This window comes from Triturus cristatus, chromosome 6 (assembly GCF_964204655.1).
Source record: "Triturus cristatus chromosome 6, aTriCri1.1, whole genome shotgun sequence".
In the NCBI taxonomy this organism is placed as follows: Eukaryota; Metazoa; Chordata; class Amphibia; order Caudata; family Salamandridae; genus Triturus; species Triturus cristatus.
Window position 1 is genome coordinate 1,178,802,171 of NC_140589.1, and position 26,917 is coordinate 1,178,829,087.

Consider the following 26,917-nt stretch of genomic DNA (forward strand, 5'->3'; position numbering starts at 1 on the left):
CTGTGGAGGTGAGGACCAGGCCTCCCCTGTACACTTCAAAGGGTGCTCTTTGGTTCAATAAGAAGTCACAAGGAAAGGCCCTGGACACATCTCAGGAAGGAGACTGGGCTGTTAAGATAATCATAAAGAGATGGGCTGGGGGCCTAGCCTTCTGAGGCACATATCACTGTGACTGACATCCAAGTGTGAAGTCTAGTCCCTCCCATAGCCTGTTTTGTGGGACTATCTGCTTCGGGGATATCTCTGTTGTGACAGACTGCTTTTCAAGAGGAAGAGGGAGCAGAGGAGAAGGGACTTCAAAAGAAGCATAACTCCAACATAAAACTTCAAATATTTAGACCCTAAATCATATTTAGTGTCTGGAAGTGAAGTACAAAAAGGGGAGTTTAAGACCCCAGAAATTGTCATCTGCCAAGCAGCCATACAGGCTTTGTGAGACGGTGGAGATCTGCAAGGCTTCTGCTATGACCAGGACTGGAAGCCAAAGCCTGCTAGTCACCATGCCGGGCGAGGGGAACAATACCCAGGAAATCCAAGACCACCTGCCTTGCAGTCTGGAGCTCCAGCCTGCTTGGCAAGACAAGTGTGGACTGTGAGGAAGAGGAGAGCGTTGGAGGGAGCAAGGCCCAGTGGGGAGCCCTGTTGAGTGGAGTCTTGGAGCGAGGTGTGAGGAAATGGCTACTGCACCGATTGGGTCATTGCCTGTGTGCAGGAATCTTAGTAGCCACCCACCATCGGGTTTGAACTAACACTTACCCCTCAGGAGAAGCAGCTGAAGTGTGATGTAGAGCTCCTGCACCTGCTGAGTGCAGCCGCTTAGTCCGCATGCAGCTGACTTACATGAACTGGACCGTAGCTGCTACGAGCGCCCACATACAGAGCGCACTCCATAACTATTAGGGTTGCAGGTAAGACTAATTCAGGCTGATCGGCCCTGGGGGAACTTGCTGCTAGTTGAAGCACAACAGTGCTGGACCACTATTGACTTTAAGTTAAAGTCATAGTGGACTCTTGAGACTCGAACTACTAATGGAACACATCCCGGATGTTACCAATAGTGAATGGGGAATAATCACGATCGCTAATGTGAGGATTGAATGGGACAGGGAGCGCCAAAGAGACAAATGACCCCCGACCTCAGGGGAGGACTGTTTAATTGTATTGTCAGTCGTATTCTTTCTTTGTGTGGTTTGTGGTAGAAATAAAATATTTACAATTTTTTATTAAAGTGAGTACTTGCCTGGAGAAAGATTTATTATTGCTGTTGCTGCATGTATTTTGAGTTCTGAGCCCATGTTCACTAAACTGTAACCGCAACGCCCCTTAATCCCGAGGGAGCCAAACACTGCTGGATCACACTTACTACTGAGAGTCCAGTGTAGAACGGGTACTTGGCCCAGTGGCTCAGAATCCATAGTAGGCGAGATGTCAGGAGTAAAAGGTCTCAACCCCCACGGTTGAGCCCAGAAGCCCCTGCGTCCCCAGTGGCCCACTGAGCGGGATTCTGACCAGCGGCACAGATCTCTGTGCACCCTGCAAGTTCCCGGGTACAATAGCAGCAATATAACTGTAGTAGTTAATGCACTGGCTTTAGATATATATGTGTAGTCCTGCCACACGTTTCATTTATCATAAAATAGCACACAAGGTTTATGTGCTTGTTGCAAAATCACAGCGTATAACATGCATATCACAGATTTGTATTTTTTTTGTAGATAGCGCAGGGGATTACTGCTTTTGATAGTATGACCCTAGTGTTACCTGCAAGCAACATGATAGCATTATTTTGCTTCCTAAATTAGGAATTGGCCAAGCAGCTGCTTGCAAACTGCAAGCAGTTTTTTTGTTTTTTACATTTGCTAAACTGAGTCCCTAGGAATAAACACTTATATAAGTAAATGCAATATAAATGATCAATAAAGGGTGATATATCTGGCATTTTTGGTGTTTGTAAAAAGTCAAAAAACTGCCTTCGTTTCTTAGATCATTACTTAAGCAACCAATAAATGACAAGCTTAGTGCCATTGTGTCTAGCATCAAGGTGTTAAATTCAAACTAGCTCCTAGATGAATAGAAAATATGGTTTACTGATTGACGATTAACTAGTGAGCCATGTTGTAGGCAGAGGTGTAAACTGAAAATTCCAATATCTCACAGACATTCATATGCTCACGAGTCAAAGGGGCCCCTCTGCGCCGCAGATGTTACGGTGCCCGTAGGCTGCTGCTCAATAACCAAAGCACGCTAAGAATACGCGAGTCTTAAACGAGTCCGGGACAGACTCAACACGTTTTACTGGGGCCGTCTCGGATCTGGTTGGATTCTTCATACAATTGTTTATCCCCCGTACTGGGACAAAATTCGGCACAGTACCCGATTTAGGCAGTTATACTCTACACACTCGAACTCCATATTAACACAAGTGTACGAGAGTGGGCGTGGTTTAGACAGACGGAAAGGGAAGTCTTCTTGAACATTAAAGAGAAGCTTTCCGTCTCATTTTCGACTGGTACCCCTTCCACCATTTGTAAGTACCCCCAGGTCCTCAGCGTTTATGAGTCCCCCCGGGGTGCTGGAAAGAGTTCCGAACATTTGTTTAGTTGGTAGTCAATTTATCTCTGCTGTGAGTGTTTTGCAGCCTTCTCAGCCAAAAACTACCGTGGGTGTTTTTTTTTTAGCATTGTTGTGTTATTTTCTCAACCAAAATAAACGAATCCAAAGGAGGAGTACAGTAGTGGAAACAACGTAACGTCTGCTGACAGTCAGCGGTCATGTTTATGATGCTACATTGTTTGTGCCAGGTTGGAAGTTACCGGCTTCCGGCTGTGTGGCAGGACGTTCCAGAGAAGTCAGATTCAGGTGAGGTACTAGCAAACAGACATCTCGTTTATGCATCTATTTCTGGGAGACCCGGCAGATTCGGTTATTTGTAAAACACGATAGTAGCAGGGTTATACTTTTATAATACAAAAAGGCAATTGTTCTCAGCTTCGAAGCATTAAGCTTAAAATATATTCTTGAGAAACAATTATTGTTCTCACCGTTGTAGCAGGTTTTCTGGTGATTATAGTGCTGTTCATTGAGATTTTCGGTATTTTTAGTATAGTTGAAATCATCAAACAGCGGCTAGTATTTATATCGTATACGTTGACATATGCATTTTGGTGATTACGTTTTATCTTCACAAATAGTGCATATCAAATGGACTTTCAATTGCTTCTCCCCTTACTCTGTAATTTTGGTCAAGAAAGTCGCTTGGCAGCTTTTTTGTTGCATATTTATATATCGCGAACTCGACCCGAAGGTAGTGGAGCGCTTTACATGAGCACCGTATTTACATTACACATTCAGGCACGGGGAGATTAAGCGATTTGCCCAGAATCACAGGATGTGGACGCGACCCCGAGGCTCGAATCCTGGTTTACAGCACCAAAGTCGGCAGTCTAGCTTACGGACCACATCCTCTCCTCTAAAACCGAAACCGAAATCTCAGTCTGTCCAATGTAGTGTAAGATGTGTGTCCCTTCGTGGCTTCTTGGTTAAAGGCAGCCTAGTGGTACGCATATACATTTTTCCTGTTTTTAAAGCAGGACAAAGTGTCGTAAAATAGGAATTTAGCAGCCCACCATATCGCAGCTGTTAAGTGTCAACGTTTTAAATATATTTGTTATATTCACTGCTTTGAGTGGGATGGCAATGGTGAGTGGTCTCTAAGGGGGACGTGGCGAGAGTTAATGACCCTTTATAAAAGGCAGGCCAAATACCTGTGAAATAGAATACTGTGCCTCACAAATTCATAAACGGGGCTATTGATCATAACAAAAACTGGGATCAGTAAGCACCACACTATGAAGCAGTTTGTATGGCAACTTTACCCTGGGCCATAAGCAATAATGCTCGTGACTGTAGCCTGATTTTCTGGCTTCTATTCTTCCACTGCTTGCTTTTCAACCTTTACTTTTTTCTTTTTTGTTAACCATGCCACAAGAGTGTTTTCCCCCAGCTGTCTCCCTTGTGTTCTTTCCTCTTGCACTCTGTGTTGCTCTGTTGTTCGTGTGCCTCCTCCTACCCCATTCTGGTTGCCCTCCTATACTTCCCTCTGTTGCTTTCTCACCTCTGTGCTTCTCCCCCCCCCCCACGCCATGTTGCTGTCTTGCTTGTTGCTCCTCTATCCCAACTTTGCCCCCGTGTTGCTTCCCCGTGTCCTCCTCTCTTGCCCTTTGCATTTCCTCCTCATCCCTGTACTCCCCGTTGGCTTCTTGCCGGTATGCTTCTCTCCCGCCTGCTCTACATTGGTCTCTTGCCCATTTCTTCTCCTTCACTCACTTGTGCCCCTGTGTTGCTCCAGCCCTCCCATGTTGCTTCCGCTCTCCTGTGTTGCTTCCCCCAACTACTTAAAAACAAGCATTTGCAATGCAATCTGTCTTGCATTTATGAAAGTTCGAGCTATTTGCGTTGTAAATGATATAGTTTTTGACTTATGTTTTTTGCTTGTAGTAGAGTGGATGTATGTTGTTTGCTATTTGTAGACGTACTGTTTACTGATGCATGGAGTAACATGAGCACAGAAACACATTGATATGGGTACTGGCTGAAGAGCTAACAAATGACATGATGAATTGAGAGCTCTATTACCCCATCTTGTTAATTCATACTGGCCGTTGATGTTTCATGACAACGTGCTTAGTCTCAGGTTACCTTTTATGTTCATTGGCAGTCAGTCTCTAGTTGTGAAGATAAACATCCAGCTTGAACCTGAAAACGCAAATACATGAGTGCAAGCTCTCGGATGAGAAAGCAAAAACCCCGGCTAATCGCCTAGAAACAATACAAGTAACACTTAAAGGGAGAAACTATTGCTATCAGAAGGTATAAGTGGACCAAAGGAGCACTGAGAAAGGTGGCAGCCTCTAAATGCAAAAAGACCTTAACAACAAAAACTTGTTGGCAAAGTCAAACGTGTTGGAAAGCGGCACAGGGTGTCAGCAATTTTGGACAGTAATGCATTCAGCATGCCTGGCTTGCCATACAGAGGGATAGGCTAAATAAAACAGACAGAGTGAAGCGCCTCCTGAAGAATTAATAACAGATGTTTCAGAAGTTTTAAAAAACAAAACTAGTCATTTAATTTGAGAGCTTTTTACCAAGGAAGCAAACAAGACACACCTACTGCCATTAGGGAAGGCTGTCTGTAAGAGCCAGTTAGCTAACTGAAGACAAGGGGACCATCGTCCTCCCGGTCATGTTCTGTTCTTTGCACAGGATGCTGGCAGGAAAGTTAATGTTTCAACAACAATAAAGGAGCAGATGTAGGGCAGCAGCCACAGCCCCTCTGCAGTGAGAGCTACAGGTTAAGCAACTAAGAAAAGAGGAGGATTTGCATGGCACTGTGGAGAAATAGACCTGAGTGTGTTGAAACGCAGCGCTCAGCTCTGTCCCTTAAATTGAAAGTGAAAGCGCTGCATTTGATAAATAAATAAAGGTGCTTGGCCATTCTGTGTCAGGAGGTGGGAGGGGTCTGCTTTGGAGATAATCCCACAAACAACATCCAAGCAGACGAGCCCAAAGTGAAAGTGGCGCTGTTAAGTAAATAAATAAAGGCGTGCGGACATGCTGTGTCAGGAGGTAGGAGGGGTCTGCTTTGGAGGAAAGCCAACAAAAAATTCGAAGCACATGAGCCCACAGTGATTGCAACGCCGTAGATAAAGTTGAGTGGTCGTGCTGAGTCAGGATGTGGGAGGGGTCTGAACAAACAACATTGCAAGCACATGGGCCCAAAGTCAAAGCGAAGCTGTTAATAAATAAATAAAGGCATGTGGCCATGCTGTGTCGGGAGGTGGAAGGGTTCTGCGTTGGAGGAAAGCCAACTAAAGTTTTTGAAGCACACAAGCCCAAAATGATTGCGGTGCAGGTAATAAATAAAGGTGTGTGGCCATGCCATGTTGGGATGTTGAAGGGGTCTGAAGAAACAACATTTCAAGCTCCGGGGCCCAGGCATTGGAAAGAGAAAGGTAAGGCAGCCATCAGCTGAGCGTGAGTGCTGTTCGAGGGCAGCTAAAAACCTATTGCTTAAAAGTGTAATAAATAACATGCAGCATAAGAATCCATGCAACAGGGGCAGTCCATATGGGAGGTACAACATTTGAAAAGGAGGGCCTAGTAAGCTATTTCACCAATGAAAAGCCGGCATTCAGCCGGTATTGTGTGGTAAGAGGAGCCAACAGAAAAGATGGGAGGGGCTTGAAGCCTATATTTTGAGCACAGCATGTCTCGAAGAGCTGGCGTAAGCGCTGCCTAGGGAAGACCTAAAAAAACGCTTTTATACATTTGTTTTCTATTTCGTTACAAATCCAGCTTGGATCTGCAACTGAACAGAAAAAATTACACCTCCTGCATTTTGTTGGTGTATTCCTACAAAATTACATGGGCAGCGGCTGCGTCAAAGGTCTTGGGTGATCATTGGAAACGGGCAGCTTGATGGAGAAAAGGCCCAGGAAAACAGGTGCAGTAGAGGATGGAGGCGGAAAAATAGGTGCCACAGGGAAGGTAGGAAAGAGAATGACTGCTGGAGGTTGGGGTGTGGAAAACAAGTAATGGTGGAGTAAAGAGTGGGAGGGCAAGGAAACAGGTATCACAGAGGGAGGGTAGTCAGCAGAATGACTGCCATTGGAGGGATGTTGTGTTTTTTTTTCTTTCATATCTTGAAATCACAAAATCCTGGAGGATCAACCTAGGAGTTGACATCTAAAGACGTGCCTCTCCCCTTCCCTCTTCTCCTGCATTCATGTGCCATACCACGATTGTGTTGCTGCTGACCAAATCCCAAGGACAGCGACCTGCATATATGTAAGGTCTCTTTATGAATGACCTAATACTAAATAAGCATTCAAATTATTGAAAGTACTACATTGTTAGCTTAGCCTAATCATTTTATGCCTAAACCAATATTCAGGAATTAGCCTTTACTGGTTGACCTTGATACCCCATGCAAGTCAAAGACCTAAACATGAGGTACTTCATTGAGCTTGCAGTAGTCTGGTTTCTGCAATTCCATGGGTTGTGTGGTTGCCCTAGAGGTCACCAGAACCTGGAGAACTCACCTGACAGATGTCTTGAACCAGCTCCATGTACCAGAAAACTTCTGGTGTGTGGATATATATTGTTAAAGGCTTTTCCAATGGGGTGAATCTGAACTCCCTGTGTTTCAACTGATCAGAACGGACTACTCTCAGGAACTAGCTTACCCGAGATTGTTTTGTAAGTTTGGAAATAACTCCCTTTTAATCTGCTGAACAGTCAAACCAACACATCCCCACTCAAAATAATAACCAAGGTTGCCTCTGTAAGTAGATAGTTCAGTCCTACCCTCTGCCGTCACCTTTGCTAAAAAATGACTCCAAACTAAACAAAGTTGCCTCGGAGTGCTGATTCTATCTCGTGCACAATCCATCCCACAACAGGCCTGAGGAGAGTTCATATCTTCTACCAGACACTTAAGGGATAGTTAGAATCCCGTGCTACATTGGCCCACATGTTGTTGGGGACACTGGTGATGAGCAGTAACACAGCTTACCAAGCCTGTTGGTTATATCTTGACTACTGATCTGTCCCTTAGCAAGTCAAATCTGTACCATAGAGATTTGAACCACTGTGCTAATCATGTTTAAAAAAAAAAAATATTTATAAACTTGGGCAGTGCCATATCAAATTCAGATTATTACATATCTGATAGAGACTACTAGCCGCAGGTTGCTTACCTTACAATATTCCCCAGGTGCCAATCTATACCTGGGAAATCTTAAGCAGTACCACCTCCTGCCGGTAGGTGGCATCATTCAGCTCTGCATCGGAAGTGATGGGCGTGGGGCCAATATAAGTGCCACATCAGTGAACTGGCCTCTGTTCTTTTAGGACTACCTTTTTGTCAAAATTCTTTTTGAGCTATGATCCCACTGTGCATTAGAGAGATCCTCTAAAAGACCTTTTAAGTTTAAACCCTGTAGACCCTGTCACAGGCAGATGTCTTTAACAGACCCCTTCCTGTTTTGCTTGTGGTTCCTGAAGCCGGGCCACAACTCCAAGGCCTGCCCAGACTGTTGAGTGAGGAACCCCAAGGCAGTCCAGGAGCATGCCCTGAAGCTCCTGGTTTCCAGACACCGGACAACTCCGCTCCACACTGGTCCAAGAAGTCAAAGCGCTCTTCGATTTTGGTGCGCTGGTCCAAATCATTTGGCGAAGCATGGGAATGATGCCATAAATCTAGACCAGGCTTCACACATCTACTGCGGAGCCTGAGTCTGTGTCAGCTCCGTGCCTCCAGGAATTTCCCGGAGCTGGAGTGACCCCCACCCAGCAAAAAGAATTTTATGAGGCCGTGCCCCTCCATACTTGGGTTGGCTGACCCCCTTAGAGTGCTAACAGAACCCTTGGGCTCGGCAGGTACCCCAACCGGATTTCCACAAGCATGCTCACTCTCCGTGCCAGTTGGGCCCTTTGTATCTGTTCCTGGATCCATATCCACTCTAGTCATGACTTTGCAACCTTTCCTGGAGTCTGTTCTAGTGGCACTCTTCCCGGTGGCGCCAGCCCCATTGTTATTCTCCACTCTGATACACACCAAGAACCTCCAGGTCAGAGACAGTGCCTCCCTTTACTGGACAGGCCCTGTGGGGAATACGATTGGAGTGGATCTGAGGATGCTTATGGTTCTCCCGACTCCTCTGGAAAAACCGTTGGCCGAGAATAACTGGAATGAGGAACTGGTGGACGCTAGTGTTCTGGACACCTCTCCTTACAGTGGCATAGTTTCTCCTCCTAGTATGGCTATGGAGGAATGGGCTCCATTTGCCACTGTGATAAGCAGGGCGGCTGAGGTTCTCAACCTTTCGCTGCCCTCGATGACGGTCAAGACTTTTACATCTTGACAGTGGTGCTTAAGCCTGGGGTAGCCTCCATGGGACCTCGTCTCTCCATCAATGAAGTCCTCGTTGATGTCCTATTTTGGGACTGGGACAAGCCCTACCCAGGCGTTCCTGTTCATGGACCATTGCCCGCTGCCACCTCCCCACTGCTGCGAATGCAGCTTTCATCACCCAACATCCCACTCTGGAAGCCTGGACGTTCAGGCCTCCACGTCCAAAGTTAACCCTGGCGTGTTCACTATCACAGTACTGAATAGGGAATCCAAGAGGCTGGACACCTTTGGCAGCAGGATTTTCTCTTCCACCAGACCTGCACTGCAGTCAATGAATGCAGAATGGCTCTTTTGCCATTCAGTTTGGGGCTTGGGTGCTCAAGTGGTGCCCATGGACTTGAAGACATCCTGTCTCGGGTATTGCTGAAGGCAGAGACAGAGCACTGTTTAAAATTGATGTATAATGGAACAACCCATGCCTTTCTTTGCAACGCGGCCGTTACAATGCAGCTACCATTACCACACGTTCCCACACAGGATTTTACCACGCATATGCCTTTATCATGCATGCCTTTACAACAAATTTCATTGTAAGGCCTTGAATGGTAAAGGCATATGCGTGGTTAAGGTTTTAATTTTAAATGCAAGTATTTTACAGTGAAGTATAAACCCTTTTTATGTATAAATAAAAGGGTTTATAATCTGTATAATGACATTTTCGTGGTACAGGTATGCATGGTAAATGCACGTGCTTGGTAACATTTTTACAGGCTGGTACAAACTATAAATAATTATATATGAATGTGCGTGTGTGTATATATACATATGAAAAACATATATATTTATATATTTCCCTTGCCACCCAAAAACCCATACCCACCCTAAACTGTAAAAATGCCCTTGTCACCCAAAAATCCATATCCACCCTAAACCCTAAAAATTCCTGTGCTATCCAAAAACCCATACTCACCCTAAACCCTAAAAATTACCGTGCCACCCAAAAACCTATAACCACCCTAAACCCTCAAAAAAAGCTTTCTCAATATACATATATATAAAAACACGTATTGCTTACCTTAAATACTTACATTTACTTTTACCACACACATGGCTTTACCAACCATCCTGCGTGGTAAAGGTTATGTGTGGTAATGGTAGTTGCGTTTTAATGACTGTGTTGTAAAAGTAATGCGTGGTAACAGTCGCTTTGTAATGGCTGGTTCCTGCTTAAAATAAGCTGCGGACTGGACACAACTGACTCACTAGGTACAGTGATTGCTTCATTGGTGGCACTTCATCACCATGCCTAGACAAGGTCAACTGGTTTTTTGAGGGATGTCCAGGCATCCCTTATCGAAGAGGTCTTCAAACTGGGGCGAGGGCCCCAGGGGGACTTAAGTGATCCCAAGGAGGGTTCCCGGCTCTGGCCAAAAGAAGCATTATGCTGATAATAGTACTTGGTTTTAAGCACAAACAATGAAAAGCACTAAGCCACTCTGTAATTGGCCATCCATAACATCTTCTGTCATTTATATCCCTAATGGGAGCATGTGTCAAAAGTTAAGTGACTCCGAATATTACTCAACTTCCCCTTGATTTCTGATATTCACACTGTGGTTTCTTTTACACGTTAACACATTAGTAAGGCCTGGCTGACCAGAATAGTATGTTTGGCAATCATTTTTTAATTGTATTTTTAAAAGCGGTAACTAAACCTAACTGGAATGTTAAATACGTCTAGACATATTTAAACATTGACAATTTAATAGCATAATTGAGAAAAATTATGGGTGGGGCTAGATTTTTTAAAATTACAACGGAGAATGTTGCATTAAAATGTTTGAAGGCCACTGCCTTATGGACATGCCCTTCGATGGCACTCATCTTTATGGAGATAAGGCAGATCCGGCACTTGAGCATTTTAAGGGCAGCATGGCCACTGCAGGGTTGTTGGGACTCTCCACGGCCCCACACCAGCCCCATTCTGCCTTTCGCCCCAACCGTGTTTGCAGTAGGGACTACAAGCAAGGTCCAATTCTGCACAGCCACCATCGCCAGCAGGCTCCCCAGTCCTTTGATGGCCATGGACACGGCTCACCCAAGCCTTGTGGGACACAAGGCCAGAGATCTTCCTAGTTCACCTCCAAACACCCCCCATCCACGACCGCTAAACCCTTTTAATATGCTCTCTCTCCATCATGGGCAACCAGTCGGTGGCAGGATCCTGCACTGCCTGCCCCGATGGTGGTCCGTAACATCTGACAAGAGGGCGGTACAAATTGTTCTGTTCACGGAAACCCCGCGTCCGTGCCACCATCTTCAGGTCAGGTGATGGAGGACCACCACTCCCTGCTAGGTCAAGAAGTACAGGCTCTTCTGGCTAAAGGAATTGTTGAGCAGGTGCCGACATCAGAAGTAGTTCATGGTTGCTATTCCAACTGCTTTCTGTTGCCGAAGAAGACTAGTCTTCTGCCCTATATTAGACCTATACCCTCTCAATTACTTCCTGATACAGGAGAAATTCAAAATGCTCACATTGGCTCAGGTTAATCTGCCATGGACCCAGGAGACTGGATGGGAGTGCTGGACTTACAGGATGCATATTACTATATACTTCTTCTGTCGGCCCACAGATGTTACGTGCGTCTTATGGTGGGCAAAGAGTACTTTCAGTTTGCTGTACTCTCTTTTGGACTTGCTGTTTACAAAGGTGATGGAGGCAGTTGCAGCCCATCTGTGGAGGTTTCCAGTCTTCCCCTATCTTGATGAGTGGCTTTTGGAAGTGGCCTCGTCCCAGACAGTTATTGCCCACCTCCAAACTACAGTGGACCTCCTGCGTTCGCTGGGGTTTAGCATAAAGATGCCAAAGTTACACCTGACTCCCTCCTGGATGCTTCCTTTCATTGTAGTCATTCTGGACACTGTGCAGTTCAGCGCCTCCCCTTTAGAGTGGCAAGCCCAGGATATTCAGGCTATGATTCCAATGTTTCAGCTTCTGTTCTAGATTTTGGTGAGACTAACTCAGTCAGTTCCCTGCTGAGTCTCATGGCCTCTGGCATCCTGCTGGTAAAGAATGCCCTCTGCCATATGTAGGCTTTGTAGTGGCACCTGAAATCCCAGTGAGTCGCAGTATGAGGGGAATCCCTCTAACCTCTTCCCGATGTCGAAGGGAACTGCAAAAGACCTTCAGTAATTGCTGACTAACCGCAATTGGGTCAGCAGCAGACACATCTCCTTTCCCCACCCAGACCTCACAGCAGTGACAGAAGCCTCCCTTCTGGGTTGGGGTGGCTATTTGAGAGAGGTAGAGATCAGAGTACTCTCGTCTCTGACTGAGTCTCAGCTTCACATCAACATGTTGGAGCGGAGAGTAATCCAGCTGGCATAGAAAGCCTTCGTACCTTCCATCAAGAGGACGCTGGCTTAGGTGTTTATGGACAACACCACTGCAATGTCGAACTGCAACAAGCAGGGTGGGCTGGAGTTGTGGACCCTGTGTCAAGAGGCCTCAAGTGTCTAAGACATGGCGGGAACATCAGGACATTTTTCTAGTCTTAAAACACCTGGCAGGCTCTCTGTACACCAGGATGGACAAACTACACCATCAATGTACAGCAGATCATATATGGTGTCTCCGGCTGTAAGTGGTGCAAAGTCTCTTCAGTGAATGCGGAGAACCTTGGTTAAATCTGTTCGCCATCACCAAGAATGCGCAATGTCAGCACTTCTGCACAGAGGCGGCTCTTACTCGAAAAATGCATTTTGGCTCGAGTGGGTATCAGGACTCCTGTGCACCTTCTGGCCAATACCACTCCTCCCTCGAGTTCTTAAGAAGGTCAGGGCGGACTGGGCCCAAGTCATCCTTGTGGCTGTGAATTGGGCACACAGAGGTATGTCAAACTCCTGAGCATGAGCATTGGTCCTCTGGTCAGGCTGCTCTTTCGGGAGAATCTCCTGTCACAGCAACAGAGCAGGATTCTACACCCAATCCTGGGCACGCTCCACCTTCATGCGGGCAGGTTGAGTGGCAGCAGTTGAGTATTGATCTCCCATCGGAAGTTTGTGGCTTTGTGCGCTGAAAATCATGTTGATCATCTCTATCTTTAGCCCTGCAAGGCTTTGCGATGGACACAGTTAAAGGATATCTTTCAGCCATTTTGGCTTTCTTATGGTTGCTGGATCAGCCCTGCCTGTTTAAGTTACCTATCGTGACTCATTTCCTGGAAGGACTACAACACGTTTCCCTTAAAACACGTCATTATGCTCCACGTGGACCTTAATTTGGTTTTAACCTTTTAGATTTGTTTGTCCTTCTAACCCATGAATAGCTGCCCTCTGCATCTCTTAATGACCAAAAAAGTCTTCTTGGTGGCCATTACTTTGGTCAGTAGGTTTTGTGAGCTACAAGCCCTCTTTGTACAACCTACTTACACCAGCTTCTTCCCAGGCAAACTGGTTTTCTGTATTCATGCCTCTTTTTGCCTAAGGTGGCATCAAGCTTCCGACCTTCTTCACTTCGCCTCACCCTTCTAAGAAGAAAGAGAAACTTCATTGCCTGTACCCAAAAAGAGCGATGTTGTTCTACATCATTTGCACCAGAGAAAACCGGGTGGATGATCAACTGTTTGTTGGGTAAGCAGGAATGAAAAAAGTAAAAGCATTTCAGAAACAAACCATCTTCAGATGGATTGTGCTCTGCATTATGATCTGCTATGCACTGGCCAAGAAGCTACTCCCTTAGGGCTTGCAAGCTCATTCCACCAGAGCCAAGGCTGCGACCATTGTGTTAGTTCGCAGAGTCCCTGTCCTGGACAACTGTCAGGCAGCTATGTTGGCTTCTTTGCATACGTTTACAAACACTACTGAATTGACAGTCAGATCCGTTGTGATGCATCTTGCCCGTTCCGTCCTCCAAGACTGGTGTGAGGCAGTTAAAAGGCCCACCTCCGGGGAGGTATTCCTTTAGTATATCTTATGAGGTAAGGAATCTGCAGCTAGAAATTTCTATCAAATTAACAAGTTACTTACCTTCGATAATGCCTTATCTAGTAGAGACTCCCTCTAGCTGCATATTCCTTACTGACCCTCCCAACCTCTTCGCTTCTGCAAACCATTGTTTTATGACTAGTAGGCCCCTGAGGTCCTTAGTGTCTGCATATGGATCCATCAGCCTTCTGATATTTCTTTGTGCTTCTGGTGCCATAATGTCACGAAAAGAAACTGATGTTGGTGGGCTGGGATGGTGACTATATAGGCACCGTACATGACGTTTTTGATGCAGAGCTGATCAACGGCACCTACAGACTCAAGAATTTCCAGATTCAGTCTGACGCCTGGGAAATATTCTTAGGTAAGGAATCTGCAGTTGGATAGTCTCTACTAGATAAGACGTCACAGAAGATAAGTAACTTCCTTGTTCCTTCTCTTTATTCCCTCCTTTTGTTCCCTGTGTCTAGTAACTGAGTTAATCCACATGGTACCATCCTCTGGTACTGTCATCTTGTACACATTAACTTCATTGTTCTATAGTCACAAGTCTGCCGTCATGGCTCATGTGTCTGGTTTGTGTACAAAGTTTTGAGTATTGTCTTAAGCCTTCTTTTACTTGAGTTCTTGCTTAAATCATTGGCACTAACGGGATTCTCTTTAATTATTATTTTAGGCAGGTTTGGACCGTCGCCATTCATCTTCGTTCTTGCTTGTGCACTTGTCGCTGACTGCGTCATAGTATTTCCTCATCTTTTGTTTGACCTCTGTGTAGTTGGGAACAGGAGCATCATGATTGAACAGTACTGACTTGGGCCTTAGCACCTGTATGAGAATATGTTTGTCCCTTTAGTTTAGTACATTTTCTGATTTAACTGTTGCTGGTGCTCATCCATCACTTCCTTGAATCATGCAGATATGGTTTGCACTTGGCGTCATTTAGATCTTTGTGGAATGATATACTGTATCATTTTCATGGCCCATTCCGAAATTTCAAATCAGGATCTCTAATGTGCACTGAAAACCTAGAGTTTCATTTTTTTCCAGAAACAAAAGGTGTGCCTTGTACACTTATGCAAATCGTTTTTGTTTTTAGATTTGTCATTTCAGAAAGTTTTATAAAAACAGAGAGAGACAGTGTCTTCTTTGTGATTTATATTAAATGTATTTTTTTACAACCTAATTTTATTGAGTAAACAGTTCTTAGAACCAGCTCTGAGGACTAGTTAGTGGGAAATATTGTTGCACAAACAGGAACCTTGGCAAGAACATTCTCTTTAAAGGAGCTATTCAGCCTAGGGTGTTAAGCAGAAGTTTGGCTCATCTGTGAAGGCGTTTTCTCATTTCAAGCATTAAGGGGCTGAGGTTGAGGCTCCAGGTAAGGCTGCTTCTTAAGGAATTATGAATTCCCAGATTATGGAAGTGGAGTCTGCTGATCAGCACCTGTGATTACCAATACACATCCCCGGTATCTCCCTTCAATAGCACCAAAATAAATTTGGACAAGTTAAGTTGGAGGCCAGATGCCACCTGTATATGTCCAGTATTTTAATGAAAAGGGGTCCTTTGATGGTCGTTCAGGATAGGAACAGAAGGATATCATCTGCATTGAGGAAAATTCTGTCTATCTCAATTCTCCTGTCAAACCCCCAGACCTGAGCCTCACATGTAATCTACAAAACAGTGGCCATACAGCTAAGAAAACAAGCATTGGCATAGCCAATAGGTCTCGCCTTTGGGACCTTAGAAGTGTTTAGCCATGCAACAGTTGCATAACTAAATACTTTCAAGGTCCCAAAAGCGAGACCTATTGGCTATGCCAAGCGGCCGCGAAAGTGATCGCGATCAAACATCAAAGCAGTCGCGCGGCCTCAAAAGTGAAAGTAATCGCGATCAAGCGCAGCGCGCGCCCGCGCACACGCACTGTAGCTCTAGGCTGGCCTGGTAGCAGTTTCTGGAGCCCTCTCAATAAGTCTCGCCAGACAGCGCATGCGCTGGGTCAGGCGAGACCTAAAAAGGAGGGTGACAGGGATTTTCCTGTCTGGTGCAGCTACAAATTAGGTGTAGGGGGAGAAAACACCATTCAGCGGGACCTGTGTCTGTGGGTGGGCGTACTCGACCCAGACACAAGACATATATTTGGCAAAGCCTATGTTTAGTAACAGCCCTCTATAGACACTCCAGTCCAGAGAGTCAAAGGCTTTCTCAAAATATGAGCATAAGGGAACAGGAGTGTTTAGGTGTTGCAAGTGTGCCAGGGTCATGTGCATTCTGCCTGTGCAATGTTGAGGGCTGCACTTGGTTATAAAGCTATATTGGTCTGGATGGACCATTTGTGTTAGCGCTCAAAGGAGACTTTTTTGCTAGGGTCTTAGCGTAGAATTTGATCTCTTTATGACCGAGATTGGGCACTGGAAGTCACATTGATCCAGCAGGTGCTTGGTTTAAGAAGAACAATATTGGTCGCAAGATCCTGACTGGATAGGAAGCAGCTCTTCTCAGCCAACTCGACATACATATCTAGTAGGGGTAGCAAGATGAGGGATTGAAATATACAGAAATACTCCGTAGGATAACCGTCTGTCCTTGGTGTCTTACCAGGGTTCATGTCCTTCAGGTACGCTTCTATCACTGCTGGCATGTGTGGTTGGTCAAGTTTCAGCTGTTCAATGGATTTTAATCTCTACAGGGGAATATCTGTGATGAGCAGAGAGGTGTCCTCCCAAGTGGGCAGATCCCTTACAGCATAGATGGAGTGATAGTAGTCCACAAAGGGGGAAGCGATATCCATTGCCTAAGCCACTTGACTTCATGTTGTTGATGATATTAGGGATCATTCTAGATGCCACATCCCTAATCGCCAGCCAGTATAGTAAATTGTTAGATTTATCCCCCCCAGTCATACACTCTTCTAGCGGTAGCTACCCAGCATTTGTATACTTTTGCAAGACAATTCTGTGTGAGTGAAGCCGTCTCAACTTAAATTCGGCACCACACTTGTTCACTGTGTTGTCCATGATTCACCTGCTCCAGTGCCAGAATGTCAGTTTCCAGCATATCTGCTGCTACTTCTCGCTCGCCCTGCCCTTCAAAAAGGGCCTTGAGACCCCACGCAGGGTAGATTTCCCTGCCAACCATAGTATGCCAGGTAACTTCACTGTGTCCTTGTTCTAGTTCAGGTAAGCCTTCCGTTCCTGTGATATCAATTGTGCACACTATTTGTCTGCCACGCACCAAGTTTTCAAGTTTATTGCATCCGATTAGTTAAGTCCATTGCAATTAATGCACAGTTTGTACACCATAAAACTTTTTTGAAATGATTCCTAAAAACAGTACTGTTTTAATAAGACTTTAGAAATATATAAAATTTGGTCCTAACAACCACAGCATCCAGTATCAATGAGTGATTGGAACTTGCAAAGAAATTTTACAAATTGGCAATTCAGGATTTAGATAAGTGATGATAGCTTGCCTGCAAGTACGAATTCATCTATCCTTAAAGTTTTTTCAATAGCTTGCATCATGCCTACTTTAGTCTTGGGTAGATGCAAACTAGTAGGATTAAGTCCTCGCACACCAGGCCACACAGAACCCCAACCCTACCACCTACACTGCTAGTCTTCCTCCTCTGCTCTGATTCAATCCTCTAGTTCTTGTAAAATCCATGTGGGGCACTATCATGTCTCTTCCTACAGTAGTGGAACCCTAGGCAAAGCCAATAATGAGCCCCTAGAGCTCCTCAGAAAAGAACTTCGTAAGCAATGGTGGGACATAGATACACAGTAGGCTGAAATGGCGACCCTCATGGGAACCCTCAACTGCCACAAATCTCCCAAGTGGATCTGAGCGACAGAAAGAGGAACGTTTTTGTGCAAGAGGATAGCTAGCCCTTCTAGATTCTGTAGTGTCTTATTTAGAGTGTACGGAGAGGGCCTGTAGCTCACTTTCATAGCTAAACCGGGCACTAAAGAGCACTTGGTGCCAAGGTGGGTGGTGTGTGAAGTTTCACAAATCTGAGTACCAACCCTTTTTTAGATGGTCATTTAGGCTATTGATATTCTATGAGATGATGATGGTGAAGGTATGCATGATGGAGGGTAATATGGATCAGTCAATTTGCAAGACTGTATGTATCAGGCCCAACCGTGTTTGGCTGGTGGTGGTGTATGGCTGGTGGTAGTGTATTTTGCTTATGAGAGATGTATGCCATCCCTGATAAGATGAGCATTCTCATGGACCAGAGCAAGCCCTGTGTGTAAATGTAAGTTATAGAAACAATCGGTATTGAAACTGTAGCAACTAGTTCCCACCCTTTCTCCACACTTCCACCCCAGAGGCATCTGTCACCTCACCCTTAACAGTGAATAAGAAAGTAGGTGAGAGTCATACATAACACCCGTCCCTACTGTGGACCTTGCAATAATGGAATACATTGTAGCTGGCAAAGTAGAATTCTGAGGGCCAAATAACCAGTTTTCAGATAGTTCCGCACTTTCAACCCAGAGACTGGGGACAATGCTGATCTCCACATAAAACTAGGCTCTGAGTTTCAGTCAGACCCAGGGTGTTCCCCTCCTGTTTCTGTGGAGACTGGTGTTCCCCTAGGCGGACCACGTCATTTGCATGATTTTCTTCATCTCTGAGGTTTGCTAGGATGCCCCCAAGTCCTTAGTTTAGCTTGTTATTAGGCTTTGCCCCATGGTGGAACCGGGTTGCAGCTTAAAGCTTTGTTCTCAGTCGCCCAATACCAGGCAGCCTGGGAAGGGTCTTGAAAAAGATGGATCTAGAGTTAATGATCACTTTAAGCCTTGCCAAATAGAAGTTTCGAGGCCCTCAACTGTTGTTAAACACTATTATATGATTTCCATTTTTGGACTTAACTCATGTAATCCGAAAAACCCCATAATTCGACCTGCCTGAAATGTGAGCTGCTTATCGCACATGTGCCCTTAATGATCGCTTCTCTATTGTTCTGTAGCTTTTCTATCAAAGCGTGCGGAGGGGCACCTCTATTTGGGTGGGGTGGATTTGTGGGGCCTTTCAACTGTTAAGTATGTATGTCACTGGGAACTTCTGAGGGATCAACTCCTCCGCCCCCTTCCGGGAAGCCTGCAATGGAGAAATTACGTGTCCTTGCTCTGTTCTCCGCATCCTCTGCCAAGTCTGGGGGGTGGCGACCTCTGTTCTGGGTGTTTGACTTCAGGCGATGAATTTATCAACATTTGTTTGAACTTTTAGGAGCTGGACTTGTTTCGTCTCATGGTCCCGGTTCCAGGGCTTGCGTCTACATCTTGTGTTTGATCTTGCAGTGTGAGTACACCTACGTCCCTAGGTACTGGAAGATATTTCACAGCATAGTCAAGCTCTGAGCTAGTCAGTTCAACAACAGATATAGATGGGTTCGGGAGCCTTGGGGAGCAAAGAAAGGGAGGTGGGCTCCCACCCCTCAGTCTGCCTGAGACCCAGTCACATAGCCACAGCCCAGCTGCCTCTCTAGAGCGAACAGGAAAATGTAAGGATTAGTATGGGCTCATTCTGCTCTCGGCCGGCAATGGGCAGCATGTGCAGTTGGGGTGCATTTTCAAGTCTCTCGGTTGGGAGAAAGAGAAGTCCACGCACAAGTTCAGCCTGGCTTCAGGAATTCACGATGGGGAGAAGGATGTCTCCAGAGTAGGGCAGAGTCATGGTCACAGTTCAGTATGTCACTTTCCTGCCTCCAGGGCATTCGAAACTCCCAGCGACCCCGGACGTCGGTCACAAGAGTCCCCCACATTATAGTTTAGTCGATGCAAGAGGCTCCCAACGCTCAGTCTGAGCAATCAAACAAGTCTCGTGCCCTGGCTAGAGGCACCACCATCTCCGGGTCAGCCATGTCCCATGTTGGGGTGAGCAGGTCCGGGCCAGCCCGATATAGCGCAGTGCCTAGTATTTATAAAGATTAGCAGTGGATCATCCTGGGGACCCCTGCATCTTTGGGCCTGTGGAGTGGCAAATCCAACATCTCCGGGGGTGTTCACCAATCACCTGTACTCCCAGTCTGTCTCCAAAATAGGCCTCAGACATCTAGGGAAAATCAGGTATCTCAAAGCCAACAGGCTCCTAGTTCTGTGTACGGGGCTGGGCCCCATCTCCTGCCCAGTGCACCAATGCACTGTTTAAATTAAAGCCCTCACCCCAGCAGTCAGCAGAGAGGAAACCACTGATTCCTCCTTTAGCTCAATTCATTGGCCTACAGGCACCACTCAAAGGGTGTGTCCAGCTCCTCCGAGGCCTCCACACATCCCCCACTCATAGCTGCCAAGTTCTCAGTTTTCCCGGCCACTATTCTTTCCCTAGTTTCCCGTGGGCATCTCCATAGTGCAGATCAAGGCTGGACACTTGCTACTGCTCAGGGCCACATCTTTGCCTCAGAGTCAAGAGTCTGAAGCGCAGCTTGGCTCAGCAGCAGCTGCCATCTTATTGTTTCCATGAGATATTGGCTACATACAAAGAATGGCCCGGTGGCAGACCACTTGCTGGAAATAAGCAAAGCATGGCAGTTAGCATGTCCCAGAAAGTCAGACGTGGTTAGGAAACACATCTAGGTATTTCAGGAAACAGGATTCTTGTCAGTTTGTTTAAGGGAGTAGTCAGGAGCTCAACACAGGTGGTTCACGATCTTAGCCAGTCAGGCCACACCCCTTTATTGAATATCTTCAATGATACAATGCAAACAGCGAACTTTAGAATGTATTCCTGTCGATTAGTTCAAGTTCATTCTTCCCCACTCAGGAAATTTGTTTTCCATATGAAAAGAAAAATAATGGTTAATATCCTAGTGTAAAATATAAGTCTCACTATGGTAAAGTACACAATCAAAACCAGCATATTTAATTAGTGGGGTCACCAAGTTGAATAGCAGCATACCAATAAAGGAACGTCAGTGCAGGTCATCCGCAGTCTTTTTCGCCACCACTGAAAAGCTCACACTTGCCTCCCTCCGCCCCTTCTCCATTCTTTTCATGTCACACTGAATGCAGGACAACAAATATCCACTCTAGTTAAAACGTAAGCATAACAATCATTGAGTTCCTAACATTATGCAATCCTCATGTAAGACTGCAATGGTGATGTATTCCCATGCCACATTATAGCGTTTCGAGATCACAGTGTCCGTGATAAGCCACATTTGAACGCCAGAACGATTCCTCCACCAATGGCATATTGTGCCACAAATATTAAACTGTTCTGATTATTTGTAAGTAGTGTATAAACATGCAAATTTGTTCTGTAAAGGGATAATCGTCTATAATATTGTTTGTCTTGTTTTCCCAGGAAACATCTTCAGAGGTTAAATAGACCAGATTCTTTTTAAGATCCAGGTGTCTGCCCAATTCTTCTCAGCATCTGTGCCCCCATCACATGCTTAGCCATGGTACTCAGTGGTGTAAAAGCAGTCTTCTTTGACTTGGACAACACACTTATTGATACAGCTGGTGCCAGCAAGATAGCCATTCAGAAGGTGAGGACATTTCATCATACCTGTGTATGTGTTAACGTGTGACTAAAAGAGTAAGATTAGTAAGAACCACTTGGTTACCTTTCATCTGTCTCCCACAAAATGAACTTTGATAAAATGGTAATAAAAATAGAGATGCTTTTGAATGAACAGCCACATGGGCTATTGACTCTCTGCATTTTAATCTTCCTGGGATGCTGCATGTATAATTGATCACATTGACTAGACTCACACTTATATCAGAACCCCAACAGATGACCACAGTAAGCTATTCTGTATAATAGTATATTTTAGGACAAACTCAGCGTTTCTATTGATCACTTGTTTATTCCTTCCATTCTTTGTTTCAGTATAAACATCTGGCTACTTCCTTATTCTTGTTGACTCTCTGTTCCATTCCTCTTTTCCCATCCTTGGGAGGCCTCTGTCTGTATCAGACCTCAAAGTTTGCAGCTTTACACCATTGCTGCTCCAAGTATTCTCTATCAAACTAGGGTATATTAGACCCATTTAAGCTTATCTTTTGTATATAGCAGCTCCTTACATTTTCAAAATTCAAGTCAGTCTTTGGTATTGGTTTGTATCCTTTCTTGCTCTACTTTAATATTCCCGGGGCCCTCCCAGGTAAATTGCATAAGACAATTTATTCGTAACTAATTACTTCTTAAAATGGTTTGTTTCATTTGACGTTTTTTCATGATCTTCCTTAGGGAGGTTGTTGATGGGAGTATAGATAGATCTTGAACTAGAATCCTGCCGAAAGCACGCTTTGTAATCGCATCGAAGCCTACAGGAGTTTCTTCATGACACTTGCACAATATTATAACAGTTCAATGAACACAAGGCTATCCGCTTATTATGGGCAGAGGAAGGTAACATGATGTAAACGTTTGAGCACAATAAATCAATGTTGTATACATTTAATAAGTAAAGAAAATCAGTAAACTAACAATACTGTCAATACTATCGGCTTTGGTTCGGTAATTAACCAACTATTGTTATAATAAATAAAGCAGGTCATTGAACTAGGAAAACGTGGGATGGATGCACATGAGATTGGAATATGTCTGAATAATGTTTAAGGGGTGAGCTACAACGTTGAGCTGCGTACAGCATTGACCAGGGCCAACCCCTGCGGCGAGTATAGGTCAAATCCTGAAGTTGATCCAGCCTAAACTCTGAGATTGACCTTCATCTGTATGCACCTGTAGCGGGCCAATTTTCTCAAGATTTTGTTAGATCATTTGTAGTTGTGTTATGCTGGCTTGTAGAGTGCACTATTACCTGGAAGGATATTCTGGTGCTGATCAGGACTGAGTATAGCCAAACCTAGGGCCGAGTGGGGCCTTTAACTTCTTCCAGAATTCAAGAAGTGAGGAGAAGCCTCTTTTATGAAACAGTAGGTTGTTCCACACTTTAGGAGCAATGAGCAATGTAGGAGAAGGCTTGACCAATGGATCTGGTTTTATGTATCCGTGGGATGTGTTCAAGTCGGATTCTGGACGAACTGAGGTGTCTGGATGATTTGTGAAAGCAGATGTGATTGTTGAGGTATGCTGAGCCAGTGTTATGTAGTGCCTTGAAAGTGTGGGTGAGGAGTTTGAATTGTGTTAATTTGTGAATGGGGAGTCAGTGGAGCTCCTTCAAGTGTGGTGTGTAATGAGTGTGGGATGGGAGGTTGAGAGTGATTCTGGCCTCTGAGTTCTGAAAGGTCTGCAATCATCTGGTGAGTTTTCTGTCGATTCAGACATAGACCCTGTTCCAGTAATCCAGCTTGCTTTTGACCAGGACATGCATGATGTTTTTTTGTGTGCTGATGGGGAGCCATTTGAAAATCCGTCTCAGGATCTAAAGGCTATGGAAGCATGAGGTGGTGATGGCAGTGACTTGGATGGTTACGTTGAGTTTGCTGTTGATGATGATCCCAAAGGTTCTTGGTGTAGGTGATGGGGCTGGGTGGTGGTCCTAGCTCTGTTGGTCATCAGATGGAGTCCCACAGTGATGTGCTCTTCAAAATCACTTTTATTGTTACTCATTGATTATACAGCTCTTTGTAATGGAGTAGACAAAGGACCATGGAGATACCAAGGCTTGAACACATACCCTTCACGTTGATAATCTAAGACCTTAATTACCACAAGGCCACAATTGACTCTGCTTACCCTAGTTACTTATTAAGAGTGCCCAGATACAGCTCTAGCTGACTAGCCAGCCTCATGTTTTCTAAAAATATTAATAACTAAAATATATACATACATATATACATACAGTTTTTTTTCTGTCAGGCCTATTCAACCATTGGTTGGCCCATTTTAGCCTTTCCCTCTCTTCGCTTTGAGTGACACCATTTTGTCTGTGCACATCTCGTGTCTTCATAGACAGTAGTCCACTTTAGTGCCAATGCTAGTGGCCAGTTTCTGCTTTTATTTCTGCTTTCATGTTGTGCCTATTTTTATGTTTATTGTTGTGAAGGGTATATTTATACCCTTTTTTCAAGCACACACTTCACCATTAGTCATCTACAATATTTACTTCTTATTATTTATAATTATTTCAATTTCCAAAAGATGTTTATTAAGACCATTGTCTATTAAACAACAGACATTATAATTTCATGTACAGACACCTTTAAAATCACATAAAATCCTACAGAAGCACCTAAAAGTTCACAATATATTTTCCTAAGCCATAATTGCCAATACAAACCTTCCCACCACACACATTATATCAACAAATTGCATTTTATAAAGGAACTGTATTGCTTTACTTCTTGCACTTAACCCATATTTAATTAGCACAGGTTTATAAATTTGATCCCTCGCTGTCATAAAATATAAACTATCAATCAATATATGTGCATTCGAATTGTCAACCCTTAACCCACATCCACACTTCCCATCATCATCTAACAAATCCTTTACTGCATCACGGCGACCATAGACATTTTTATAATGCTGTTTTTATTTTGGGACGGGGTAACTGGGAGAAGTATGGGTACACTGTATTATCTTTCCAGGACACATAGGGAAAAAGAAGAGATTTTTGTGGGGGAGGGAGAGGAGTTGGCCTAACGTCTAGGGCGGTCACCCTTGAATCTGGGGAACCGGGTTCTAGTCTCGGCAATGGCGCTCAACATCCTGTGATTCTGGGCAAATCACTTAATCTCCCTATGCCTAACAAAAATGAATGTGTCCTCATGTAATGCAACTGGTGCTATGTAAAGAGCTCTGATACCTGATACCTGATACCTTTGGGTCGCGATATATAAAACTCCGTAAAAAAAAAAAGAGATCTCTTAGCTTGGAATCCCTATACCATATTTTATGTATTTCCTTTTTTTTTACTAAGAAGTGAGGGATCCTCAGTCTTAAAATTGTAGATTTAAAAAAACGTGACTATGCAGTAGAGCTGTTCTCTTTCATTGTTGCCCACCTTAAATTTCTCTGACATATTTCTTTGTTGCAAAACGTTTCAGTTTTCAATTTGGGAGCAGATAGCTGTTTATACCAAAATAGCATACTAAGTTTCATCGCTATTAGGTGCAGAAATGTCATATTGGTTTAAACTCTAACAGCCTGAGCCATTGCACATTTGCAGACTAAATTCATTTTTAGAGCGGTTGCCTTCTATCATCTCCCAATCAAATCTTGAACCAGGCATATAATTGCTGCACCATATAACATATGTGTAGGTACCAACACTTCATATGCTCTGCACACTAGCTACAGGGATAGTGCATCAAAATCCCTATTGAATTTCTTTAGGTCTCCTATTGTAGACAGTGCCCGTATTCATAGGGCATCATGGGGCATATTCCAGTTTACATTTTTGTTGACGTTCATGCCCAAGTATGTGTATGGGTAGGTTTTGTCCACTATCATCTCCTCAATCGACCATGTGAAGAGCTTATACGTTTTCTCCACACACAAAATGATTGTTTTCTCGATATTAATAATCAACAAATTTACATCACAGTATTTGTTAAAATTAAAGCCCCACTTGTGTCAAATCCAATATAGCTAGATTGTCAACATATCAGAAGTACAGAACACGTCTCTCTTTCATTATTGGGGCGAAAGCATGTATATCCTGAAACATACCTGGTGGATCAGCAAAGTATCATGCAAACAATTTGGGAGCTAGCAAGCATCCTTAGGAGAGCCCATTCCATATGGGGATTTTAACCATTAGGTCTAATTCCACCTAGCCTAGGCCCAGTTCTCTCTGTATAGTTCTTTCAGCACCGCTAGCAAACTGCTCACTATAATATCATGCTCTTTAGTTTATAACATAAAGCCACTCAGTTTACTAGGATCAAAAGCTGACAGAAAATTGACAAAACAGCAGAATAAATTCTCTGTTCTTTCTATTGCTTTCTGCCACTTAGCCCAAAGGCTAAAACAATGGTTGATTGTAAAATACTCTTCCTTAAACCACCATGCTTATTCAGGACCAAATCATTGGTCCCCATCAAATCCTTTATGTATTGGAGAATGGCTTTTCATAAGTGTTTTTCTCTGACATAGATCAAACAGATTAGACTGTAATTTTTTGGATTGGAGGGATCATTTTTAGGTGTCACTTGCACTGTGCTTGTGAAATTTCTTGTATATATGAGGAAGAAAAAAAACATCTTAAAAGGGCTTAGAGCCCGCCCTTTACTTACCATTGCCTGGTTCCCATGTGACTCTTAATTCCTTGCCTCCTATTGGTCAGTGCCTCTTCCTTGCCTACATCTTTCTCCTGGCTTCGAGTCTTTGCATCTTCGTCTGTGGAGCCTGGACTAAGTACTGCTTCTGGTGGCGGTGACCTTCCATTGCATGCTCCTGCAATGTAGGTACTCTTCTTCTATTTTTTGTTATTAAACTTCTGACCTTTGTCCTACCTGGCCACTGCAGCTGTGAGTAGCAATGTCTTGAACCCAGTCTCAGCGTGCAGCTGTGTTGTTTCTGACATTTAAGAAGGCTTCACTTTTGTGACCGCAGACAGTACACACAAATTGAACTTTTGCCATTACATGTACTGCACATGCACTGGAACAAAAAGGCTTCCTGGACTGCACTTCTTTGTATTTACATGCAGCATGGTTGCAGCTACTAGGTTCCTGTTTTCTCAGCAGGCTGTTTATGATCCACCCCTGCGGGCTCTCTGCCATAATTTTTAGCTCACTCCCACCCTTGTTGTTTTTAATCCACCTGCCCCCTCTACATTGCTTTACTCATTCCAGTGGTCTCTCCACCAGCTGTCCAAAATTTGTTCTCCACCTCCTGCTGTCTGTTCTTTGTGCTGTCTTTCCCCCTCTCCTTTGCCTAACTACCCAAAACAATAAAAAAAACACCCCCAACAAAAAACTGAAATGAAAAATAGACTTATAAAGTGCGAACAAATACCCAAGGGTGTCTAGGCTCTAGCTTACAGAACAGATTAACACTGAAGACTGGCCTACTAGATCAGAGATTGAACAGCCATGTTTTAATGTTTTTCTAAACGCCAGCAGTTTAGTTCTAAAGGGAGGGAGT

At 44.3% G+C, this 26,917-nt stretch overlaps 1 protein-coding gene across 2 annotated transcripts in view; it reads left to right on the forward strand.

Annotated features, from left to right (window-relative positions):
- Positions 1 to 2,471: 2,471 nt before the first annotated feature.
- The window catches only part of LOC146821146 (N-acylneuraminate-9-phosphatase-like), a 47,801-nt gene continuing 23,355 nt past the window's right edge, over positions 2,472 to 26,917 (forward strand). Inside the window, exons 1-2 of one of the 2 annotated variants that reach the window (XM_085612106.1) lie at positions 2,472 to 2,527; positions 21,215 to 21,401. In XM_085612106.1, coding sequence (XP_085468232.1) covers positions 21,312 to 21,401 — 90 coding nt within the window. In that variant the 5' untranslated portion in view covers positions 2,472 to 2,527; positions 21,215 to 21,311. Of the gene's footprint in view, positions 2,528 to 2,576; positions 2,860 to 21,214; positions 21,402 to 26,917 lie in introns of those variants that run through there. The other variant, XM_085612105.1, reaches the window with a different exon arrangement.